Source organism: Ochotona princeps, chromosome 1, assembly GCF_030435755.1.
Source record: "Ochotona princeps isolate mOchPri1 chromosome 1, mOchPri1.hap1, whole genome shotgun sequence".
Taxonomy (NCBI): domain Eukaryota; kingdom Metazoa; phylum Chordata; class Mammalia; order Lagomorpha; family Ochotonidae; genus Ochotona; species Ochotona princeps.
The window spans coordinates 50,214,481-50,238,738 of NC_080832.1; the positions used below are offsets into that span (position 1 = coordinate 50,214,481).

At 37.6% G+C, this 24,258-nt stretch overlaps 1 protein-coding gene across 2 annotated transcripts in view; it reads left to right on the top strand.

The window, feature by feature from the left end:
• LAMA4 (laminin subunit alpha 4) overlaps positions 1 to 24,258 on the top strand; it is a 137,999-nt gene that overhangs the window by 107,854 nt on the left and 5,887 nt on the right. For both annotated transcript variants that reach the window (XM_004580311.3, XM_058657142.1), the window contains 13 exons: positions 99 to 270; positions 2,836 to 2,967; positions 4,301 to 4,443; positions 6,181 to 6,319; positions 6,772 to 6,909; positions 8,758 to 8,891; positions 10,309 to 10,473; positions 11,263 to 11,416; positions 18,270 to 18,457; positions 19,571 to 19,760; positions 20,711 to 20,866; positions 21,609 to 21,768; positions 23,387 to 23,517. In XM_004580311.3, coding sequence (XP_004580368.2) covers positions 99 to 270; positions 2,836 to 2,967; positions 4,301 to 4,443; positions 6,181 to 6,319; positions 6,772 to 6,909; positions 8,758 to 8,891; positions 10,309 to 10,473; positions 11,263 to 11,416; positions 18,270 to 18,457; positions 19,571 to 19,760; positions 20,711 to 20,866; positions 21,609 to 21,768; positions 23,387 to 23,517 — 2,002 coding nt within the window. The remainder of the gene's footprint in view (positions 1 to 98; positions 271 to 2,835; positions 2,968 to 4,300; positions 4,444 to 6,180; positions 6,320 to 6,771; positions 6,910 to 8,757; positions 8,892 to 10,308; positions 10,474 to 11,262; positions 11,417 to 18,269; positions 18,458 to 19,570; positions 19,761 to 20,710; positions 20,867 to 21,608; positions 21,769 to 23,386; positions 23,518 to 24,258) is intronic.

Sequence of the window (24,258 nt, forward strand, 5' to 3'; positions counted from 1 at the left end):
GGGTCATGGAAGATGTTCTGAGAATGGGTGAGAAGAGCTGAATTTGAAAAGCATCGCAAAGTCTGTGTGTCTATGTGATCGTTGTGTTTCTATTCCAGGGATAAACTGGCCTTCACTCAGAGCCGTGCTGCCAGTTACTTCTTCGATGGCTCTAGTTATGCTGTGGTGAGGGATATCACAAGGAGAGGGAAATTTGGTCAGGTGACTCGCTTTGACATAGAAGTTAGAACCCCAGCTGACAACGGCCTCGTGCTCCTGATGGTCAATGGAGTGAGTCAATATAACAGTCCTACTTCTCCTTTACTTCCCTTACTTTCTGCTGTACCCAGGAACCTACCCAGGTTGAGTGTGTCAGGCCGTCAATCGAATTTCTAGTCCAGAAAGCAAAACTGGATTTTCTCCCTCCTTCAGTGAAGTGATGACACCAGTAAATAAAAGCAGCTCTGAAAATGCTTTGCTTCACATGAAACTTTTTGAATGTATATTAAATATGCCTTTTAGCAAACTAAGAAAAACTTGAGAAAAAGAATCACCAAGATCTAAATGAGCCATATGTGTACAGAAATTTCATATTGGTCTCCTAATTTTCTATGTCATGTACCCTAATTAGAAAAAAAAAGAATTTACATCTTACACACATGTATGCATACATATATAAATATGTTTATCTATATATTTACATACATATATTCATAGCTGCATAATATTTTTATGAATGATATACATACAACATACACACATCTAATTATACTGTAAAGTATTACAAGCTAGAAAAAAGGCAAATTATATGAAGAGGAAATAAAATAGTAAGATAAAACATTTAAAATAAAGGTGAAATCAAATTAAACTAATTTTTATTTCTTAATTATACCAAACCTTTGTGCTACCACTAAAAAAACTATTTTTAATACCAGTGTTAGAATGATGTAATTAAATGTTAATACTTTTTGCAGTCTTGTTAACCTGTATGTGATATAGTCATTGAAAAGTCTTGTCATAAGTTCATCTTTTTCAATAGTAAGTTTGGTTGATTGTCAAAACTGATCATGACACTTTACAAAAGAAAAAAATGTAAGAAGTATACCACTATCTGTGCCTATCACGTCATACACCATATTTAGCCTCAAAATTTGTCTTAGAAACTTGGCTGGTATGTTTCCTGTTTCTTGATGTCACTTCTAACAAGTTAATCAGTCACTATATCATTTTGTAAACTTTAATAATAAAAGGATTCAGAGTCATTGAAAAATCTTCATTTGAAAGATTTTTAAACAGATTAGAAATTTCTTCCCACAAATGCTCAAATAATGCAGATATGGAAGTTTGCATAGATGATATATTATCATTGTTTTGAATAAATCACATACAATGGAAAATTTCCAAATAGCTTCTTAAAAAATCATCTTGCCTCTTATGGTTTTCTTAAAGGAAAAGAAAGACTACTTTCTTAGCAATTGTAATACCCTTAGTTTGGTATTTCAGCTTATTACTTACTGAAATGACTAATAGGTCTAATATCACCGATTGGTATTTGTCACCACCAGTAAAGTTCAACGATTAAGAAAAATTCACTTCATTAAAAACTTGAGAGTGCTGCTAGTAATTGCAGAAAGTAATCAACAAGTATGTCTGTATCCTGAAATACTGTCATACCTCTCTCACATCAATGCAAAATTATTGCAGAAGTCTTACATTATCAAGTCATATCACCCATAAAAATTCATGTAATTAGTCACATAAAGGTTTCAACGCATTGCAATAGGCTAAAAGAGAAGAATGAATACCAACCTGTACCCCTTGTGTGAAACCACATTTATATGAATATTATGTGTATCCTAGGAAAAATCTGGCAAAAGGAGGAAATGAAAACTTGGGTCCATAACCCATGTATTAAGCTTTAAAGATCAATTCCTTTGTCTAGTTTTTATTTTAGTGAATAGAAATAGAAGCTGAACTATTTTGTCTGTTAATCTCAATGAATCATTTTCCATACTCCCAGAGTAAACAAACTGCATGGGAGATTAGTTTCTGTACAAGAGGAACTTTGCTAGAATATTTTGTTTTCAAATCTATTGAATTCTGTTATTTTTGAACTATCTTCTGAAACAAGTAAACTTAACTTGCAAATTACTTGAGTGCTACAGAATTACATTGCTTTTCAAACAACATATTGTCCAGGTACATAATAATTCTGTATTTATTTGCATAAACTCAAAGTTCCAGGAAATACAGAGATAGCATTCTTTTTCTTTTAGCCATATTTTTTGGAGAATATGAGGGATTGTTTTCAGTACATCTTGAATTAATTTTTCAATAATAGCAATGACATCTTAAAATGAATGCAATAAATCCAATGTTTCAAAATAATACAGAAAGAGCTTTCCTTTTTATATCCATGTTTGCTAATAATAGGGGAAGTTCTTTTCAGCATATCCCAAAGTCAGTTTTCAATACTGTTAATTTTATTTAAAAATGAATGAAGTTGTATCTGTTAGTCTATTATAATTCTCCAAAGTTAACTCAAACAAATATCATGTATTGTATTGTTCTTAAAACTTCAAAGGATCTCTTATGTAGCCTGAAAATTTCACCTATTTATAAAACAGAACAAAAAACAACACGATAGTTATTTTAAGTCATGTTATATTAATACTTTTGTATAATTGTGTAAGAAATAGTTGCTGATGTGGAAATGATTTTGTTCCATTTCATAATAAAAATTTAGTGAGAATTCCTTAGTCTTAAGATAATTTGAGTAGTATAGAATACAGTATTTTCACATTTAACTAAATACGACTCCATTTTCCCATTTTATTGCTGCTTTTCTCTCCACAGAGCATGTTTTTCAGCTTAGAAATGCGCAGTGGTTACCTACATGTGTTCTATGACTTCGGATTTAGTAATGGCCCTGTGCATCTCGAAGACACGCTAAAGAAAGCTCTAATTAATGATGCAAAGTACCATGAGGTATGAATTATTCTAGTTTGAATGGCTTTGTTTTTGTCTTTATTTTTAGTACTCAAAGCTTTTGATGTAATAGAGTGGTCAGATGAAGTAGGCATGGTTATTATTAAACATGTTCACATCACAAGAGCAACAGAAGGACCCTCATCTACCCAAAGTCCCCAAGAAAACATTTGCTTTTACAAAATGAACATTGTTGGCATGCTAGTGTTTCTAATAAAACAGTCACTGCAAGGATCCTTTTCATGGTTTTCAGGCCAAAAGTCTCCTGTACATGCTAAATATCTTGAGGACAGTGGCACTCTACTCAATCTTATCAATCATTTGTTGGAAAATGGCAGAGTGTAGATACAGAACCACTTTGTACTTATCCTTTCAGAACCTCTAAATGTGAAAACAAGGGTACATATAAGAAAACAAATCTCTTTTTTAGAATTTGTGTCCAGAAAAATGTTAACTCGGGTTTCTTTATAAGGAGAACACCCAAAGAATGAAATGGGAATGCAATATACAGATATTTCTCAACTGCTTTTGTTAGCAACTCCTTTCAAATCTGTAATGTAATAAAGCATTATATCTTAAAATGTGAGCAGTGTTGGAGGTTTTATTTCCCTTTTCAGTTAAACATGGCCTTCAATAAAGACGTTATAATCAATGAAAAAAAATTTTATTCATACTGTGACTAGCGTTTTCACAGATTCATTAAAGCTTCACACTATTTCACCAAAAATAATTCCTGGTGATACACAATCTAGAGTCCAGAAGATTCCTGATTGAAATTATAATGGTGGTTGTCAGAGGGTGCCGAGATAAGATATATCAAAAGATGTCATTTCAAGGATATAAGGTTTCATTTATGCTAAATAAGTTCTAGACATGTGCTATACAACAACGGTCTCCCCATAGTTAGCAATAAACTAGTTAAGCAGTGGGTCTCACATTATGTGTTCTTACTACAAACACCCAGGTAGGGGAGTGACACAAGGAAACCCTGAAAGTGTTGAATAAGCCCATTTCTTTTCAGTTGTGATGGCATGTCCAAATCGATCAAACTGTACACATTAAATAGGTATGATTCTTTATATGATAGTTGTACCTCAGGAAGGCTCTTTTTTGAAAGAGTTCCCTTCCCATGTAGTCATACTTCCCCAATATATGTCAACTGCTTATGGTGGACAGCAAGAGTTTCCATGTCTGTGTGTAAGAAGGAAACATCTGTGCCTTTTGTGGAGGAAGAAAGCATAAAGACACTGAAGACCTACATTTATAGCCAGAAAAATTAAAATATATGCGTATTTAAAACACTGATTATTAAGCAGTTATATGTTTCTCACAGATCTCAATTATTTACCATAATGATAAGAAAATGATCTTGGTGGTTGACAGACGGCATGTCAAGAGCATGGATAATGAAAAGATGAAAATACCTTTTACAGATATATACATTGGAGGAGCACCCCCAGAGGTATTGCAATCCAGGTAAGATTTCTTGCTAAGCAGCTATTTGCTCCTAATGTACTGGGCTGTGTTCAATATTCAGGCGAGGCATAGTTAACTGGTTTCAGCATCTCCGTTTCCTACTCTGACACACATGCACTCAACGGGCACACACATTCCTGTACCCTCAGGCAGTTCGTATGACCTCCTTAAGTTAGTATCTCATGGCTATATTCTACTGATGCCTTTAATTATTGTACCACAATAACTATATAATAATCTTATAATCTAACATGCTGTTTGTCATCAACCAGAGGAAGGACAGAGTACATGTATTTTGTGAAGACAAAACAGAATTGTATTCCTTTATCTTTGTTTTAGCCTTAAGCACATTTTGAACTTACCAGTAACAATCTGAGGGTATAAAATGTTTAGGATCATCCAAAGTGTTGTGGATAATATATTGGGAGACATTATTCTAAAATTCTCAAAAATCTCATTATCTCATATTGCAATTAATTAACTAACTAATTAATAGCATTGGAGACCCTAAAGCTGAGAAGCAACTTCACAATGATCTAATTCAGTGGTTCCCAGCTATGGTCCTCATTGAAATAATCTAGAGATCTTTAGAAAAGCCATCACCCGCGACCACTTTCCAGAATTCTAATTAATCTGCTGGTAATATTTTTTTAAAAAAAGAATAAGAACAAAAAGCTTCTCAGATCAGTTTGATTTTACTGTGCATTCAGAGTAGGGAATTGTAGAATGTCAGTGTTCTTAGCTCTCACACCTGCCTTTAAAAAATATATATGTATTAATGTATATAGTATTACCTCAGACATAAAACAAAATCACTTAACCATTTCAGTTATTGGAAAGCTCTTTCTTAAGTCCAAACCAGTATATATTCCATTTCCACATTACTGTGCTGCATTTTTAAAGAGGGTTCCTTAAGCTTTCTGCATTACACCCTCTATTGTTCCCGCCAGAATGCCACCTGTGAGCTTTAACCGTTATAGTTCCCGTTATATGCATCCCAACTTGTAATTAGCACAGCCCTCTGGGAGTAATTATCCAGGGCAGAATTTGATGGGGACTGTTATCCTTTAATTTGACCAATGTTCATCTAAAATTCATTGATGCCGTTGCACTTTGGTCAAAACTACTTTACATTTATTCACTATAGGTATTGTCTATGTATCACTCATGACAGATGCAAATATTTCAGTATGGAGCAAATCCCCAATCTTAATAATGCTTTCCCATTAATCCAAAAGTCCAACATTTGCTGATACTTTCCTCCAACTTTAGGTGAATACAGTGCGACACAAATAAGAAGAAAAAGATGAGTTTATTACCTAAGTGAATTAGTGGGAGTCTAGTTATGGGTCCAAATCCTAATTTAATACATTATTTAGTATCATTTTTTTGGTTAAATTGAATGAAATTGCCTAGAGTTAACTAATTTTGACCCACACTGTGTCAATTCCATAAGATTCAGCCTAATATCTTTATAGAAAAATATCGTCTCCATCTGTCTCACTGAATTCTAGAGAGATCAAAGTAATGCAAATTAGACTTTTTAGGAAATACGCAGATTGAATTGACTCAGGACAAAACTCTTAAAATATGCAAAGATTAGGTATCATTAGTTGTTTATCAAAAATATCAAGAAACTATGACCCATTACCCATTACATACGACTGTATAAACTCAACTTCTGTTGGCAGTAGACACATCATTGCTGTACCAGTGAGGATTGATTTTCTTTTCTAGGACCCTAAGAACACATCTTCCTCTAGATATCAACTTCAGAGGATGTATGAAAGGGTTCCAATTCCAAAAGAAAGACTTCAACTTATTGGAGCAGAAAGAAACCCTGGGAGTCGGTTATGGATGCCCAGAGGACTCTCTTGTAAGTACAACTCAGTTTAAAGTTTTTGAATGAATAGATAGAAGACTTCTCACTCTCAAAAGCTGGAAAAGCTCTTTTTAACTTCCCTATGACGATTGGTAACACCTTGAGCTACTTTTGCTACTTACAGAAGGAAGAATCATTAAGCTAGGAAGGCATGTGGGTTTCCTCCATCACTGATCCAGTCGTTTCAGTTTCCTAGGACATTCACATAGCCCAAGGGTGGGGGGTCCTCATTAGAGGAGCATGGCCTGCTCAGCTTACAGGAAGTTGGAGAAGCAGAAACTCAATCTGTTAGAGGAGGGGCTAGCATGTCTGAATTCTAACATAAACCAGAAGGTTGGAACAATGTGTTTCCATAGCAATGAACTGTGCAAGGTCTTTTGAATATGAGAAATTGACTGTATAAGCGTTTGATATGATCAAAAACACTACCCTCACCTTTATCACAGATATCTCGCAGAGCTTATTTCAATGGGCAGAGTTTCATTGCTTCAACTCAGAAAATATCTTTCTTCGATGGCTTTGAAGGAGGCTTTAATTTCCGTACATTACAGCCAAATGGACTGCTATTCTACTATGCATCAGGGGTAAGTGCATGTTTATTCCCAAGAAAACTTATTTGCAATTCTTGTTTTACAACTAAATGTAATTCTTATGCATGTTAATAGTGACTTTCTGTATATATTTATGTTGACTCACATGTCAGTATGTCACACAGTAAACCTCATTTTGGATATTTTGTAAAACATATACATGTGGGTGTGTATTGTGTATATTGTATATGCATCAGGAGTGCTTAACCTGGGATCTATCAACCCACCCCTGCCTCTCTAACTGGATAGGTTTCAAAGGATCTGTGTATGGATAGAAAAAGGTCATACCTTTTTTTCTCCTCTACCTTAAGTTTGTCTTCAATCATGAATGTTGACAACAAACCACAGTAGCATTACCAGTGCTTGTGACCTTGTCATAAACAGGAATGACAGAGGTTCTTGTCTCACAGCATAGTTGTCACAGATATCTCAAAATGCCACTTATGCTCACTGCTGATTCTAAATTTTAAAACTTTTTAGATCTGCTGTTAAACACTATTTGATGTTTTCATAAAGCACATCTATATAAGGACATCAGAGATTTTTATTTTAATATTTTAAAAACCTCATTTGAATATGATTGATCTCCTTTACATCCCTACACTGTTGTTTCACACACCTGAAAAGATTATTTTTATGAAGGGATCTATATGTAGTACCACACTTGAAAGGCATATATGGCACAAAAAACAGGGGCTTTAAACCCCTGCTTGTATAATAAGAACAAACACAACTGTGATTTAGTTTATAAAAGAGCAAAAAGAGCATACATATTTTTCTGTTTGGGGAATTTCTGTGGAATACTTAAACTCAATTACAAAGATATTCTTTCAAAATTAAGCAAGATTTTTTTTGAAACTTTGTAACTTTCGTATCTACTGCTAGTTCTCTGAAAATATCATCACAAATATCTATATGGGCTAGGCCATAACATAATTTCTGAAAGTAGTTTTCACTTTTCATACATACAAAAGTACTTCAAAAATTTGGTGTAAAGCAGAATTAACATTTATTTCTATGCAAAAAATAAAAAGCTTGAAGTCCTCACATGTTTTTTCATAGCATGCATTTTCCATAAATTTTCAAAAAGAGTCTCATTTTTGTGCACCTGTCACAATTAAAACTATTTGAATTAAATCAGTTTCATGTGTGAGAACTTCTCCAAAGCACTTTGTAGGACTTCTACCTCCAAACTTGCCTCGGATTACGTTAGTTGGGGGAAATAACAAGTTTTTTGTCCACAAAAAAAGGAGCCGATTTTGAAGGTTAACTTAAAGTTTAATGTCCATATCAGGAAAGGAAAAAACAAGATTGCCACTTGTCAGTATTTTTAAATAAGCAATAAGCAGAATCAGTGGGGAAGATGCTCATTTCTGACCTTTAAATTTCTCAGCATTCACCATTGAAAAAGTGAAACATTTGAAAAGCGAAACTAGAAAAACAGCCCTTACCTAATTCATCTAGCTACCTCCCTGAAGAGATCCAAATACTGCCTTTCTTAAAAGTATCAAGGGAGACTACTGATGGAAGAAAAGTGTCAAGTTAGCAAGAGAATTGAAACTGGCACACGGGATCTCAGCATGACAAAATGCCAAAAATCTTAAGTTCAAAATACAGGCAACTCTTTTTGTTATCAAAATACATCTGATTGTATAAATGAAATCACTGAAAATGATTCAAGTTGTTTGAATTGTTGTTATTGTTATTCATAGACCTTGTTTTACTAGCAAATTTCCCGCACACTGTGCGTTCCTTTCAGTAACATCATTAAGTAAATATTGGAAATGTGTCCATCTTTTGCACCCCTGGGGTTCCTGCTTGAAAGCTTTGCTTGCATTTCAGTCAGATGTGTTTTCCGTTTCACTGGATAATGGCACAGTCGTAATGGACGTGAAGGGCACCAGGGTTCAGTCAACAGATAAGCAATACAACGATGGGCTGTCCCATTTCATCGTCACCTCTGTGTCACCCACAAGGTAAGCCAGTGCCCACTCTCTTCATCTCAGTGTACGTCTTTCTTTGTAGGACATGATTCTACCAAATGCTATTCTGAAGCAAAGGTAATCTATGTCTTCTTAGTGTCAGAAGTGATAGAAGGAATATCACACTGGGTTTTTTAAGCTATTCATGGTCAAGACATGCCAAATAAATCACTATAGAAAATCACTATTTATTGGAAAGGCGGAATTAAAGAGAGATCTTTCATCCACTGCTTCATACCTCCATGTACCTACAACGACCCAGGCTGGGTCAGGCCCAGACCAAGAGCCAAGAGCTTCATTTGTGTGGCAGGATCCCAGGTTCGTAGACCCACCTCTGTTGCTTTCCCAGACCTGCTAATCCAAACCATTAGCAGGGAGCTAAGTGGAAAAATGGAGTAGCTGGAACACAAACCGGCACCCATATGGGATGCCAGCATCATAGGCAGTAGCCTTACCTGCTTTGCCACAATGCTGGCCCCCTTATTTTCTTTTTACCAAACAATAAGCAATCTCCATGAACCAGTGCCTACCTACCCCACTTACTGAAAACAGTACAGTGTGTTGCACAAACAGTTCAAGAAATATTGGTCTTATTTAAATTTCAAATTAAACAATTGAGGATGCTACATTGAAAGCCGCATTTTAAAAGCTCTCAAGGCAGGTGTTTGGCTCACTGCCATATCCTGTTTTGGAGTGTTTGGGTTCAGTTTCTTTCTTTGGTTCCTATCTCTGTCTTCCTGCTGACTTAGACCCCGGTAGGCAGTTGTGATGGCTCAAGTAATTGGGTTCCTGCCACTTATGTTGTAGGAGACCTGAATCTATTTCCAAGCCCCTGGGCTGCTGTGGACATTTGAGGAGTGCGCCAGTGAATGGGAGCCCTCTCTTTCTTTGTTTCTTTTCCCCTCTCTGTCTCCCTCTCTGTAATTCCACTCTTGAAATAAACAAAAACCCAGTAACTTTATATTTCAGATATGTAATACAAAGTGTCTTATTCATAAGAAAGTCTTATTCATTGAGAAAAATTTGAAATAGAAATAATAAATAAATAAATAGACAAATAGAAATAATAAACAAATAATTAAAACGTTGTATTTATTTATAAAACGATCTCCCAGACATGTTATTCGATGATCAGCATGAGGTACGTTCTGTGTTACACACACAGACACACACATGCCAACAACCGGTCATCTGAAAGTCTTGCATTATGGGTTTCACCTTCCTTGGGGACTGAATGGCCCTTGGCGATAGCAATATTGGCCATTTCCCCTGAGCCTCGTGAAGAGTCTTGTGGCTCCTTGTGCTTTCATTCATCACATGTACCATTTTAACTCTGTGGGGAAACCTGCTTCTGCAGCCTAGAGTGGTCAAGGCTAGCTGTGGGGTGTGTAAAGAAATTCTTTCTTTGCAGATATGAACTGATCATAGATAAAAGCAGACATAGGAATATGAATTCTACCAATGGGAAAGTGGAACCTATGCAAACAGGTGAAAAGAAGTTTTACTTCGGTGGATCTCCAATCAGTCCCCAGTATGCAAATTTCACCGGCTGTATAAGTAATGCCTACTTTACCAGGTATGCTGCTTTTTTAACATCAATAAATCTGCATGATTCACAAAGAAGGTCAAAACAATTGTGAAAATACTGACATTATTAAAAGTGAGAACAATTACATTTATCTAAGGTATTAGAAGGATAGTAATTAAAAGTCTCCATATGCTTGAGCAACTCACATAATTGGGTTTGTGTTTGGGCCTTTTTATCCTTCAATTTCTGTATGACCTTGAGTAAGTAAGTCTTCATTTCTTCACCTGATAATAGTGCCTGCTTGGAAGGCTTGTTTTAAAAAGATAAATAAGGGAAGGCATGTGAGGGAACTGCACAGTTCCTGGAATACAACAAGATAAAAATACTGTTCTTATGATTATTTTAAAATGATTCTTGTGATTACTGCTAATAGAATAGTATGGAATAACACACTCAAATTCTTGTTAGAGTTTTAAATCTTCTTAATTTAAGGCATAACTTTAACCAATGCTATTAGTCTTGGTCCTTAACAAAGATAATATGGAATCTTTAGGTACAAGAACAAGTGAGGGAGGAATTTAATAGAGATTTAGAGTGTGGTAATGGAGAAGATGTCCAATAGGCACAATGTGTGATGCCAGATATTTGCTTATGAATCATTTGGTTGAATGATCATTTAAAGGATTCCAGTTTAAAATGACAATTGACCCAGCACACATGCACACTCGCACATACACGCACACAAACATTTTAGTCTGAAATCCATAGGTTTCCTCAGGTAGTTCTAATTAATATATTTTTTATCTGATCAGTATCCTTTTGTCTGTTCGAACACAGGCTAGACAGGGATGTGGAAGTGGAAGATTTCCAGCGGTACTCTGAAAAGGTTCACACTTCTCTTTACGAATGTCCCATTGAACCCTCACCATTGCTTCTCCTGCACAAAAAAGGAAAAAATTCCTCGAAGCCAAAAACAAATCACAACAAAAAGGTAAGAGATAATGCTGTGCCAACTTTCTGATGCCTTCATGTTGCATGACTACAACTCTAGACACTGTTACTTTATAGAATTGATTCTCATTCTCACTTGTTTGCATATGAAAAAAGGGGGTTTGCAGCCTCAGGTATTACGCTCTGCCAGTTTTGTTGCATCCATTCTTGTTCTCAGAGAAACCATTTGAATTAGCTGTTCATTCATGCCTCCAACTACTTCTCACTGTAGTTATTGTAGTTGCGCTGTGCCTAGCAACTTATAAATACAATGTGAAATACGTAGTGCATGAATTCTCTCCTATTATTTGCTTTCATGTAATGACTTTAGGCTTTTGTCACAATCACAGAAGTTCTGAAAGCATGTGTTCTTACCCTCATTTTCTGCTCCCTCCTTACAGTTTGCTTCATCCACCCACAAGCACAGGTGATGTGTGACGTCAGCGAGTGCTGCTCCATCAGCAAAACCTTAAGTTTCAAAATTTCCTTCTCTCACTACGCCATATCCTCTCTCATTTGTTTATTACTGGCCTGCATTATTGTTTCTCTTCTTTACAAAGAAAACACATCATCCCTTCACATTATTTCAGACTAACCTTCTCCACCCTTTACGTAGTTTTGTTTTAACAATGTGCTCAAGTGTCAGAGCCCCCATCCTCACACAAGCCATCAGCATCATCTCTCATCTGAATTAATGCAGTAATTCCTCCAAATACGTCTTCTTCCTTCCACCTTGTTCCCTGTCAGTCTACTCTCAACCTAAGTCAACTCCTAATAAATATAAATCGCATGTCAAGTCTCTACTAACTAGGCCCCTCCCTAAACTCAGAGTAAAAAGGTATGAAGGGCTCCTTTCCCTCTCTGAGTTTCTCACTTCCTAGCTGCTTGCTTCACTCTTCCCCCCCAGCTTCTGGCTATTCCCAGAGCAGGCCGTGCACATTCGTGTCTTGGATCACTCTTCTACGTGAATCATGTTTCTTTCAAATACATGCACAGACAATGTCTCCTATCTCAACCCTTATCTGGTCAGTAAGAGCAAACTTGACCCCAGTTTAATACCAAAGCCTGCCTCCTGCCAGGACTACTGATCACTTTGCCTTTCCCATTAGTTTCTTTTCCACATCCTCACATTTTATCACTATGCTTTACTTACTGTTTCCTCTGCTAGAATGCAAGCTCATTGATTGTGTTCATTGATGCTCCCCAAGAAACTAGAATAATGAAAATAACGACTGCTTACTAACTGTTTATCTGTATGATGGGGTTGTAATGAGAATTAAATGAATGAAATACACTTGGTAGAGTTTAAGGCAAATGATACACATTCAGTGCATATTAGCTGTTGTACCTCTACGAAGTATTGTGTTTCTAGAGGATTAATTTCTGGAAGGATTTTTAAGAGTATTCTATAAAACTCTAATGGAATTTGTTACCATAAAAGGTTTATCCTGAGCATTATTGCTGACCCATGAACTCTGGTTTTCCGGTCATAGGCAGCAAGTTAACATGATAGGCCGATAAAGATAAACTTTCCAAAGCAAACATGATTTACCCTTTATGTGAGTACAGTTTTCTAAATGAAGCTATAAGCATAATTTCAAGCATTCATTTTGTCAAGTTACAAATAACAACTCTATTAACAAACTTTTTTAAATCAGTGCCAGCTTTGTTATTTTATTAAAACAAATGACGCTTACTAACCTTTACAGTAAATAGTCTTACACAGAAACCCAACTGTGTAATAACAAGTTACATAAGAACTACATATTTCACTTATATTTTATAACTAGAACGTCAATGGTTTTCTAAGCTATTTACTCAGTTTTAGGAGTTTCTTAAATAGCAACCAAGAAATGTTTGTGGCCTTGGGTTTGAATTGTTACCAAGGTTGCATCAAAGTAATTGGAATTACAATAATTTATTTTCAAAATTGCTTTTAAAATTCCATTTTATTCATTCTTTATAATTTATTAAAACATTCATGTGCTTTCAGTTGTTTCCAATCTTTTCTTTTATATATATATATGCATATATGCATATATATATATACACATACATGAAACTGTGAGAATACTGCCAGTAAAGCTTTAGAATTGATTTTTTTAATTTTTATCTTATTTTTAATATTGTTTACATACTTGAGAAGGATGTACTCCTATGTGGGCCTCCGGGTACAGTGGGGAGGGGCAGGATATGGAGGAAAGCGAATGGGACAAATGTTTCAGTTTTTGGTTTTTTTCTCATGACTACAGGGGAGGGAGCTGCTTCTTGCTGTCCAAACTACATCAGTACCTGGAAGTGGAGGATGATCCTTTGATGACATCCTAGAAACCCTGATGTGGGGAAGAGTGTTCTAAGGGTGCTATTTATATGATTTTGTTAGTTCTGAGACTAACAAAATCGTGGGCTTAATTGCACTGGGATTGAGAAGAATCTTTCCAATGTCAATTGGCTGACCAAGTTAACCTTGGTGCAGCCACAGACCCACACACTTGCTTCTAGCTTGGCCAGGAGCCAAGAAAACATCTGCTTTCCATAGTAGACAAGGTGGTCAGTCCTGGATCTCATCCAGCTCTCATGCACACCCATGGGTGCTGCAGCATAGCTCAGCCCCACCCACCCCCAGGCCTGTCCCACACATATGCTGTTGGGTGCTGCCACCTTGACCAGCCTGGACTGCCCCCAGCTCTGGCTCTCATGCTCACCAGCACAAACTATATAGTCCGGCAGAGGAGTGCACACAGTTCTACCACCAGGCCCACTTCCAGCCCCGGATCTTACACCTGCCAAGGGGTACTGCAGTCAAGGCTGACATGACTCTCAACCAGTCCCAGAACTTGTCAACGGGTGTTGCAGTCCAGCCTGGTGAGCCCACACCATTCTGGCTCTCATAGCAGGCATGGCAGCTTAACCTAGCCTGGCCAGCCACCCAACACAGTCTACATGTCCCCTGATGGGTGCTGGAACAATGGAAGCTGGAGAGTTGCCAAAGTTCCACCAGGTCTGCTCACAGCTCCCTTCCTTGCACATGCCAGCAGGTGTTGCAGCCCAGTCTGAGGTGGCCCACCCCAGTCTCAACATTCACAACAGGTTCTGCAGCCTACTAAGCCTGGCCTACCCCCAGTGACAGATCTCACCAGAGGGTGTAGCATCCTAGCCCAGCCTGGTCCACTCATGTGAACTGGTGGGTGTTGTGGTCCAATTCGGTCTAGCTTGTATCCTGTCCTGGATCTTGCTTATGCCATTGCGTGCTATGGACTAGCCCAGGCCAGCCACCCTCAAACCCAAACCATACATATGCCAATGGGTGCTACAGCCCAACCTGACCTGCCCTGGCCCCAGCTGGCTCTAGCTCTGGTTCTCATGCTCACCAGCATGTACTACAGCCTAGCTCAGCCAGGTATGCACCCAGGCCCAGCTTTCCCATGCACCAGCAAGCAGCAAGCAATGCTACTTAGCCCAGCCCAGGTTTCCCATGTGGCAGAGTGCCTTGCCCTGACTCAGATATGCCCTCCAGTTTCCCCCTTCTAAATCACCCCGTCTCTGCTCCCCTACCCACCTGTGAGTGCTGCCCAGTCCATAGAAGCCCCCAGTCATTCATCCCCTGTCAAACATGCTCTTAGCTGCTCCCAATCCAACACATCCCCACATCCCCAAACCCGGCAATCTGCAGCCCACCTCTCCCCACCCCCAGGGGGAGGCTGGGATGACATGTCCCACCCTGGCATTCTCTGCCTTCCTCACATTTCATTAAAAAACAAAAAGGATAGGCAACGATGTTTGCATACTGATATAGTTAACACAAATTTGACATTAACTAGGCCCAGAATGTCCACCAGCTATTGGCTGCTATTCTCCCAGCAGTGCAACTTTTGCCGAAGTACAAAACAACCCAGACAGTTACCTACAGCTGGGGCTAGAACTGATTCTTACAGGCAGTTCCTGGATAAAAGTAAATTACTTTTCAAAACAGTAACAAGGATTTATATTTCTTGGTGAGTATTTAAAAATAAACTGCCTTATCAGCCATGGTCCAGCTTTAATTTTTTCACAATTTTTGTGTTTCAGGTTTAATTGGGGATGCAGGTTTTTAATTTGCTATTTAATGTCATAATGAGCATTTAATGTAAGCCAATAAACATCCCTCTACAGTGTCTAACCATACATTCTCTTCTCTGAGAATTGCACCACTGGATGTGTCTTGTAAAACACTAGGCAGACCCTGTGTTTTAGGTGTGCAACCTCACTTCCCTGGATACAGATCAATGGATCGGGATCGATCACATGAATTAACCTGAGCCTCCAGATTCTCCTTTTTTTGGAAACTAAGAATCCAGATGCTAGCCTGAGTTGGCTTTTGAATAGGAAACGTTACACCAATGATGCTGTACTAATGTACAGAGAAAGAAAGCTGTTTTATAGAAAAAGTAGACACAGAAAGCTGCCCTGAGGAAAAGAACAAAAGCAGACACTCTGAGAAATAAAACCGAGGTGCCAGAAACTTCCAGAAATGGAGTACCCTGATTCCTTCTGGCTCTCAGATTCTAGCCCTAACTGGAGCCTCGAAATACTATCATCTCTTGGTTGTGTACGATATAGCTGTATCCTGAAATTGTACTATTTTTCTTTAGTAGCTTAACTAATTTGGCTGTTACCTGACACAAAGAATCCAAAAATTGAAATTGGCACCATCAGTAGATTACAACTAATAGACCCTTAGAGAAAAAACAATTAGACTTTTAAGGTCAAGTGGAGTTTGTTGAGAAGCCCTATTCATAAACCCATTTTAGTAAACTGAGAGTCTGTATTATATAATAGTGAAGCAACTAAGCCATAACTCGTGTTTTTTTGTTATTAAGAACATATACAGAGCATTTGGTTGAGATATGTGCATCTGGGTGCATGGTTGAGGTATATACACATGCACACACAGATGGAGAGAGACCAAAGTTTATTGATTTTGTGATCAATGGGATTTAGATTTTGTCTAGCCCATGTATTCACACATTGAAACAGAATAAAACAAGCTATCCTGTTCTAAATAACTCTAAGCTTTGCTGCACCCCTCAAGTCTTAGGACATTGCTGCTCTTCTCCCACAGTTAAGTGGAAACACTGAAATGAAAGAAAAAAAGAAAATAACTTGTCATCTAAATAGAGAGACCAGTGAGCAACCGCAGCTGGTTATTTCCTCAGCCTCCTGCCATTCTTTACTGCATTTGCAGTAGAGTTCTTTCACCCAAGGTGGAAGCCTTGCTCTTGTAGTACTGAATCAGATCTGAGTCGTTAGGACCATGTGAGTGCAGGAAGATGAGACAAGGGAAGCAGGTGGGCATTATTTTAGTTTATGCGGTCTATGTATTCCCCTAAACCTCCAACCCCACCAATACCGGGATAGTCTCCACTGCCAGGATCTGATGCTAGGAGCTGCTGCCCAAGAACAGGGCACTGACACTCACATGGCTCATTTGTCATTTATTAATCAGCCTCAGGCCACCACATCTGAAGGATAGTTCTGGTATTTATTCAGAACACTGATGGATTGTTTGTGGTTTTGCTTTTTTTTTTTTTTTTTGCTTTTTTTTTTTCTCTTTTGAGGTCTTGTCTTTTGCCTGTATAAGATCAAAGGTTTTATTATCAGTACATTCTGGCCTGTACTATAAATTTGCTTTGTTCTGCTAGTAGAAAAATCTTACAAATCTCAAGAACTGTCGTGGATTTACTTTTGTGTGTGTGGTTCTTCCAATATGTCAGCAGGATTAGGAAACTGCATGCATTCAGTAATCTTGAACCAGAAATTACCTTTTCCTGTCATCTTTTGCGCTGTCTTGTGCTGGGCTCTCCAGCCACAGCCTACAGCCATGCTCCTGTCAGCTCTTCCCTTCTTTGCAGAGGACACTCCTTGCTTTTAAGACCTGTGTGGCTCCTCATCACCCAGAAAATAAAAAACTCAACTGTTACCCAGTCATCTAAGGGACCTTAGGAAAACAAAACCATTATGTTTTCCAGTTGACTATTTAATGCCTTTGTCTCTAAATCAATGGCCATTTTCCTAGAGAAGTGGCATCATTTCTCACTCATCTTACTGTTTCCCACCGTGTACCTCTTATGGAAGGCTATAGAACAATTGTTTCCTTCCTCTCTTCTTCAAACCATTCAATACTCCATGACATGTATGTCACTGTAAGCTACTAAAAGCTGATTTATTTTGCATTTACTTTTGATTTGCTTGGGAAATTAAGACAAAAATGATTATTAATATTAGCCTGTAATTTCATAGCTCTAAATTTTAAAAGTAGCAGTGCATTTCTGAAAACATGATGTAACATTTCTGAAATCCTGCTCTAGAATCTCACAGGAATTTGGTCACATATCCTGTTACCAAAAGTGTTCTTCACTGTTTGAAGATGCTGTTAATTGTGCTTTTTACACAACATGTAGATAATAATCTAGTGTGTTAAAGTGATCCTAACTGCCTAGAAGAAGGTTCTATTGATTGATCCTCTAGGTTTATTTTATTGTCAACTTTTCCATTATTCACTAATGTTTAAGATGTGCACTTAGTGTACGTAATAGGGCATTTATCTTTCTAGCTTCAGTTTAACTCTGCTTTATGATCAGAGTTTGACTTTGTTAACCTGCTGTGTTGCTGTATTACTGCTACTTGTGTCATTTTCTTTTGTTAGTGGAGAAAGGGAAGTGGGGTGTCTAATGCTCTATGAATGGAAATGCACAGAAAATATGCATCTTGTTATTTTTCATTGTTACTACTAATAATAGTGAAAGCATCATAAGTTAATTTTTGCTGCTGGTATGTCACTATCCCTTATTTTGATTATTTCTTTTTTTGTATAGGGAGAGAAAAGTAAAGACGCACCTTCCTGGGATCCTGCTGGCCTGAAATTCCCAGAGCAGAGCGTTCCAAGAGACTTTCACTGCCACCTCTCCAACAGCCCCAGAGCGATAGAGCACGCCTATCAATATGGGGGGACTGCCAACAGCCGCCAAGAGTTTGAACATTTAAAAGGAGATTTTGGTGAAAAGTAAAGTAACACACTACACTTACATAAATTCACTGTCATGGCTGGGCTCCATTTTTTTTTTTAACCACATTTCATCTTTTTTTCTTATAATGTCTTCTTTTCTGTACTGTCTCAATCTTACTTCATTATCACCAGAATAAATATCAGCTATTACCTGATTTGTGCCCTCCAAGAAATTATCATTTTTGTGACTACCACCAAATAAAAGTGCTATGCTGGACAAAAGGAAGACAATCAAGGGGAAGAAAGATGGGGGCAAGTCTCCAAAAAGTCTTTGTCTTTCCTTTGATAGCACTTTCCTTCCCATTGAGACTACTTTCTGCCTGTACATGAGAGGGTATCCAAGCCATTAGAAATTTAGTAACACACTGGAAAACAAACCTGTTCGTGCATCAGTGGCCATCCGGCTGTTTCAAAGCCCATCACCTTTTTCCAGTACTTCACAAGCACCCAGGTTATTTAATATTACTGGTGATTTATAACCTTCTAGTTTGTTACTTACCTAACAGACAGATTCAGTGTTTTGTACTCTCCAGAAAAAGTTTGGAATTAATCAATACAGAAGTTAACATAACAAATGTCTTATCCGTAGCTTGCATTCTGGTTTCTAGAAAGTTTTGTTCAATTTCTTCATACTCAGGTACCTACTTTTAGCATGCGATAGCTGTCAATTTTTACTGGAAATATAATCAATATTTTAGATGATATACAAATAGTATTAATTGTATGCAAATTAGCATATGCAGGATTTCCTTCGGTATAGGTAAACATGCATAGTATCTTTCCCACATGAATAAGTTTTTTTTAATATATACACTTTTCACCAAATTGCAAGCACATTTTCAAAACCAGATGTGGTGAGGTTCTTGATTGGAACAGTACTTCCATAAATGTGTAATGTATCTCAGTTTTATAGAAAATAGAGAAGAATATAGGATTTTGAATTTATTGTATTTACCCAGGTAAATAGAAATATTATAGTAATAATAATATTGCTTATGATTCAACAGAATGGCTCCTTATTTATTCTTTCTTATATTGTGTTGTTCTGAGAAGTTAAAGATTACCTTCAGTCTCATTTTACATATAAGCCTTTCTTTTTTCATTTATCAGATCTCAGTTTTCCATTCGTCTGAAAACTCGTTCCTCCCATGGGATGATTTTCTACGTTTCGGATCAAGAAGAGAATGACTTCATGACTCTATTTTTAGCACACGGCCGCTTGGTTTTCATGTTTAATGTTGATCACAAGAAACTGAAGATTAGAAGCCAGGAGAAGTACAATGATGGATTGTGGCATGATGTAAGTTGAAGACAGGGAGTATTGTCAGCAAATACGCACCAAAGTCCGAGGCACTAACTCCTCACCACTGGGTTCTGTAGAAATACCAATTTTAAAATTTTGCTGCTATGAACCCAGAGCTCAGTCTCAAAAATTAATTCCTAGTAAAAAGCTTGAAACATACCATTTGAAAGAGTTACAAGCTAAGTGTTGTTGTTTTAGTAAAGGAATAAGTGACATAAACTGAAGCTTAGTTTCTAAAGATGTTTCCATTTAGCTTTTTTCCACTGTGCCTATAGATTCTTAATTTTCAATAATGAATATTGAGCATCTCTTTTATAGACAAGGCTGTGGAAGATATCCACAAAAAAGTAAATCACTTAGGAAGACAGGGCATCACAGATAGGGAACACAACTTAATATAGGAAGAAGTGGTAGACATGTAATAGCAAGAATTAGCAGCATCAGATGCACTGTGAGGAATTATAAGTACTTATATAAGTACTTATAATTATAAGAAGGGAGAGCTGGGCAACTGGGAACAGCATCATAGAGAATCCTGCTGAATATAAGCTGTATTCAGAGAGTCAGCCTAGAGCTTTCAGTTGTTCTAGAGAGGTCAGAAATTATGTGGACCACTTGCTTTAGTATATAAAGTGGAAAACTCAAGGTGAGCCAAAAACAACTCCCACATGTGTCAAACAAGGAATCCCAGAGACAACTCACAAGAAACCCATATGCTGCACAATAAAGCAAGACCTAAAAAGAGGCAAAGTTCCTGTCACCCTCCAAAACTAGGTAGCCCGATGCCTATAAGCCAAGGAAGACACAAGCCCCAGACTCTCAGAGAAGAAATCACCTTTTAATTGAGTTTTCTGTAGATTTCCCACAGAGTCAGGCAGAGCAGCCACATAGCTTTTCCCCAGCTATGAAAGGGACTGAGATGTACTGTCTTGCTTCCCTCCATCCAGGTTATATTTATTCGGGAAAAGAGCAGTGGCCGGCTGATCATTGATGGTCTTCGAGTCCTGGAAGAAAGTCTTCCTCCTACTGGGGCTGCCTGGAAAATCAAGGGCCCCATTTATTTGGGAGGTGTGGCCCCTGGAAGGGCTGTGAAGAATGTCCAGGTAAACCAGGCGTGCCAAGGTATAAGAAGTAGAAGAACATGGTTGCTTGGTCTTTTGGATAAAGATCACTGAACCCAGGCCTTCATTTCTTAGATTAGGAAATTAGTAAAAGAGAACTTGTAGTTTGGTTGGAGATGGGCCATCAAGGGGAGTGTTGCCCCACAGGTTGTCTATGTCAGTGGCATTTCAAAGTCAGAAGTCATCTTTTGATTCTAAGGTAGAGGTAAGATGAAGAAAGTTCCAGAGGTATTAGTTTTCATGCAAAGTTTTGTTTCATGAAGATTTATTTGCTTAGCAAGTATCTGTACTTATTGTAAAAAGAAATATCAAAAAAATAAAGCAAGTCATTCCATTATGTTAGTGAATTAAAGAAGTTTCAGGTCATACTATAAAATGTAACCTCATATTTCTTATATACATGTATACCTACATGCTTATTTCATTCAGGTTGCAAGAATTTTGCTAAAATTATTTTATTCTTTTTATAGTTGAATATTATTCCAGTGTGTGTGTGTGCACGTGTGTGTGTGTGTGTGTGAGAGAGAGAGAGAGAGAGAGAGAGAGACTGAGTTACACTGTGGTATCATCAATGCCCTAGAAATTAAGGTGCAAAGAGCACTGTATAATAGATATCTACTGGGACTTGTTTGTTTGCTTGTCTGTTTTCAGATGATAGCCATTCTAACTGAGGTAAAGTAAAACCTCATTGTGATTTTCATTTGGAAATATCTTCTTCTTTCAGATTAATTCAGTCTACAGCTTCAGTGGCTGTCTTGGCAATCTCCAGCTCAATGGGGCCTCCATCACCTCTGCTTCCCAGACATTTAGTGTGACCCCTTGTTTTGAAGGTCCAATGGAAACAGGAACTTACTTTTCAACAGAAGGAGGATACGTGGTGCTAGGTAACAGGATTGATGCAAAAAAATCAATCATGAAATGTGCTTTTCCTGGTGATGAAGTGATGAGGAATGTTTGACCCAGAGTTAAAACTTGACCAACTAAACCCTAGAAGGTGATTTGATTCCATATGGACCACATTTCAGCCCTCCTGGCTCTCCATACCCAATGATGGTGCCCAACTGCTCTTCTTGATCAGAGCTGCCACAGGCTGCTATACTTCTGGATGAGAACTTTTAGAACTTCCTCTGCTACTCCACAGCCTGATCTGCATCAGCACTTGGCCATCTTGCTAGTCTGAACCTATGCCCCTTGTTGTGCCCCTTGCCCTGCAATGCCAGTAAACATCATCCTCAGAAATCCTATTTCTAGATGTTTACTCTCCTCAATCATTACTCTCTTGATCATTCATAAAGCAGTTCTTAAGAACTGGAAGTCGCTGATGGAACACCTGGCTCAGGGACTGGAAGACTATCTGCAATCACCATAAAATCTATTCCAACAAATGTTCTCTAGAGCAACCCTATAGGTGAGGAAGATACTGGAGTAGATGCTGGAGATATGCATAGGAAAAGGGTGTGAAACCACATGATCCTTAGCTTCAAGGCAATTAGGTACTCATACATCCCCCTGCATAAGGAAATCGCACTTCTGCCAAGTATATTTTCTTTAGTCACCACATCCAATAGAGTAACCAGATGTAATAGATAATCTCTTCATCTAGCTCATGATTCTATTTTCCCTACATACCCCAACCAACTTGACTCCTAACTCATGCACCTATAATCATACTTCTTAATATTTTATTGAATTTCAATGATGAGAACTCTAAAGGGGAATTTGAAAGACATAGCCAACTTCACAATTTATGTAACACTCCATGAACACGAAGCAATAACAAGAAAATTTGTTTAAGTTATTTGTAAGGAGATATGTCAAGTGAAGACTATCTAGCTGCCTGGGGTTGGCAGTGCGCCCCTCTGGAATGAGCATAACTACCCCTAATAGAAGTTTTCTTGGCTCAGTACTACAACAGCTCCTACTTGGGCTGCTCTTACTTATCTCTCCTCTGAAATGATATTCGACACAAGCATGATTTAGTTTTAAAATACAGATCTGAGCAAGCTGGCTCATGTGATCAGCGATTGTACCATCAAGTCTAACTTCTGTACTTGTACACAGTGGTTCTTCCATCAGTGGCTCTGTGTTCACCATACCTGCTCCCCTTGCAGTGGAACATCCATCCTTCACCATGCTTGCCAGGCAATCCAGCCTCCGTGTCTGTGTCCACACTCCTTCCTGTGCCCACATTGCTCTGTTCAAAGTACTAAAAGGTCCTGTGAGTTGGAATTAATCCATCCTCCTCTGAACTCCCACTGCATAGTATTTTTAGTGTGCTGTCCCAATAACCAGGCCCCATGACAATTTTGCTTAGTCCCCTAGAACTTTCCCCTGTGAGTTAGACAAGAAAAATGTCATGCTCTCTGTGTTGAAAAAATGTACCGAACTTCAAAGATAGATACAAAAAAGCATAGCTACAATAGCACATCATAGCTATAAACAAATACTAATAATGAAAATTATTCAGTGGTTCTTGAAAGCTTACAGTCTTTTTTTCCACAGATGAATCTTTCAATATTGGACTGAAGTTTGAAATAGCATTTGAAGTCCGACCCAGAAGCAGTTCTGGAACCCTTGTCCATGGCCACAGTGTCAATGGGGAGTACCTAAATGTTCACATGAAAAATGGACAGGTACTATCTTAAAAAAAAAGTTTTATCAGTCTGTCTCATCTGACCTTGAGTTTCAGACCAAGACAGATTTATTTCATAAAGTTGCCTCATCAGTCTTACCTAACTGGGGGAAAAAATGAGGCTGTAACATGAGATTTAAATGTGGGCAGTAATTAATTCAAATTAATATGCTGGAAGTCGGATGAGTACAAAGTCATGAAAGTATAGTAAAATTGCAGATGAAAACAAGATAATCAATACCATCACAAGAGCTAGAAAAGCTTTTATTAAATGAAAGGAGCAGATAGATCCAGTTATCAAAGTCAACAAACACAAAAACAGCTCTAAGGATATAAAATATGTCATATGTAACATATATGTGTCTCAGATACATGAATGTTTTATGGATACATAAATTCTGTTATGACTGAACATTGTTTTTACTCTAAGAAATTACTAAGGAATATTTTTGAAAGCATCAAAATAAATCTTACAAAAATTATTTTTCTTTGGCTTAAAATACACAAAACAAGCCATAATAATGTGTTCAAATATACTGCTTACTATTAAGTACCATTCTAAAAGCTTGGTTTGGATTAACTCATTCAATCCACAATGCTGGTATTATGATACTTGCAATTTTTCACAAATGAGAAAATTGAGGCAGAGAGTAGGATAAATGGGAGACAAGCCATATGACTTCCAAGTCCTTGGGTTAACCTGCTTTGAGCAATGTATCCCATTTTCTCTCTCCTTATCCTC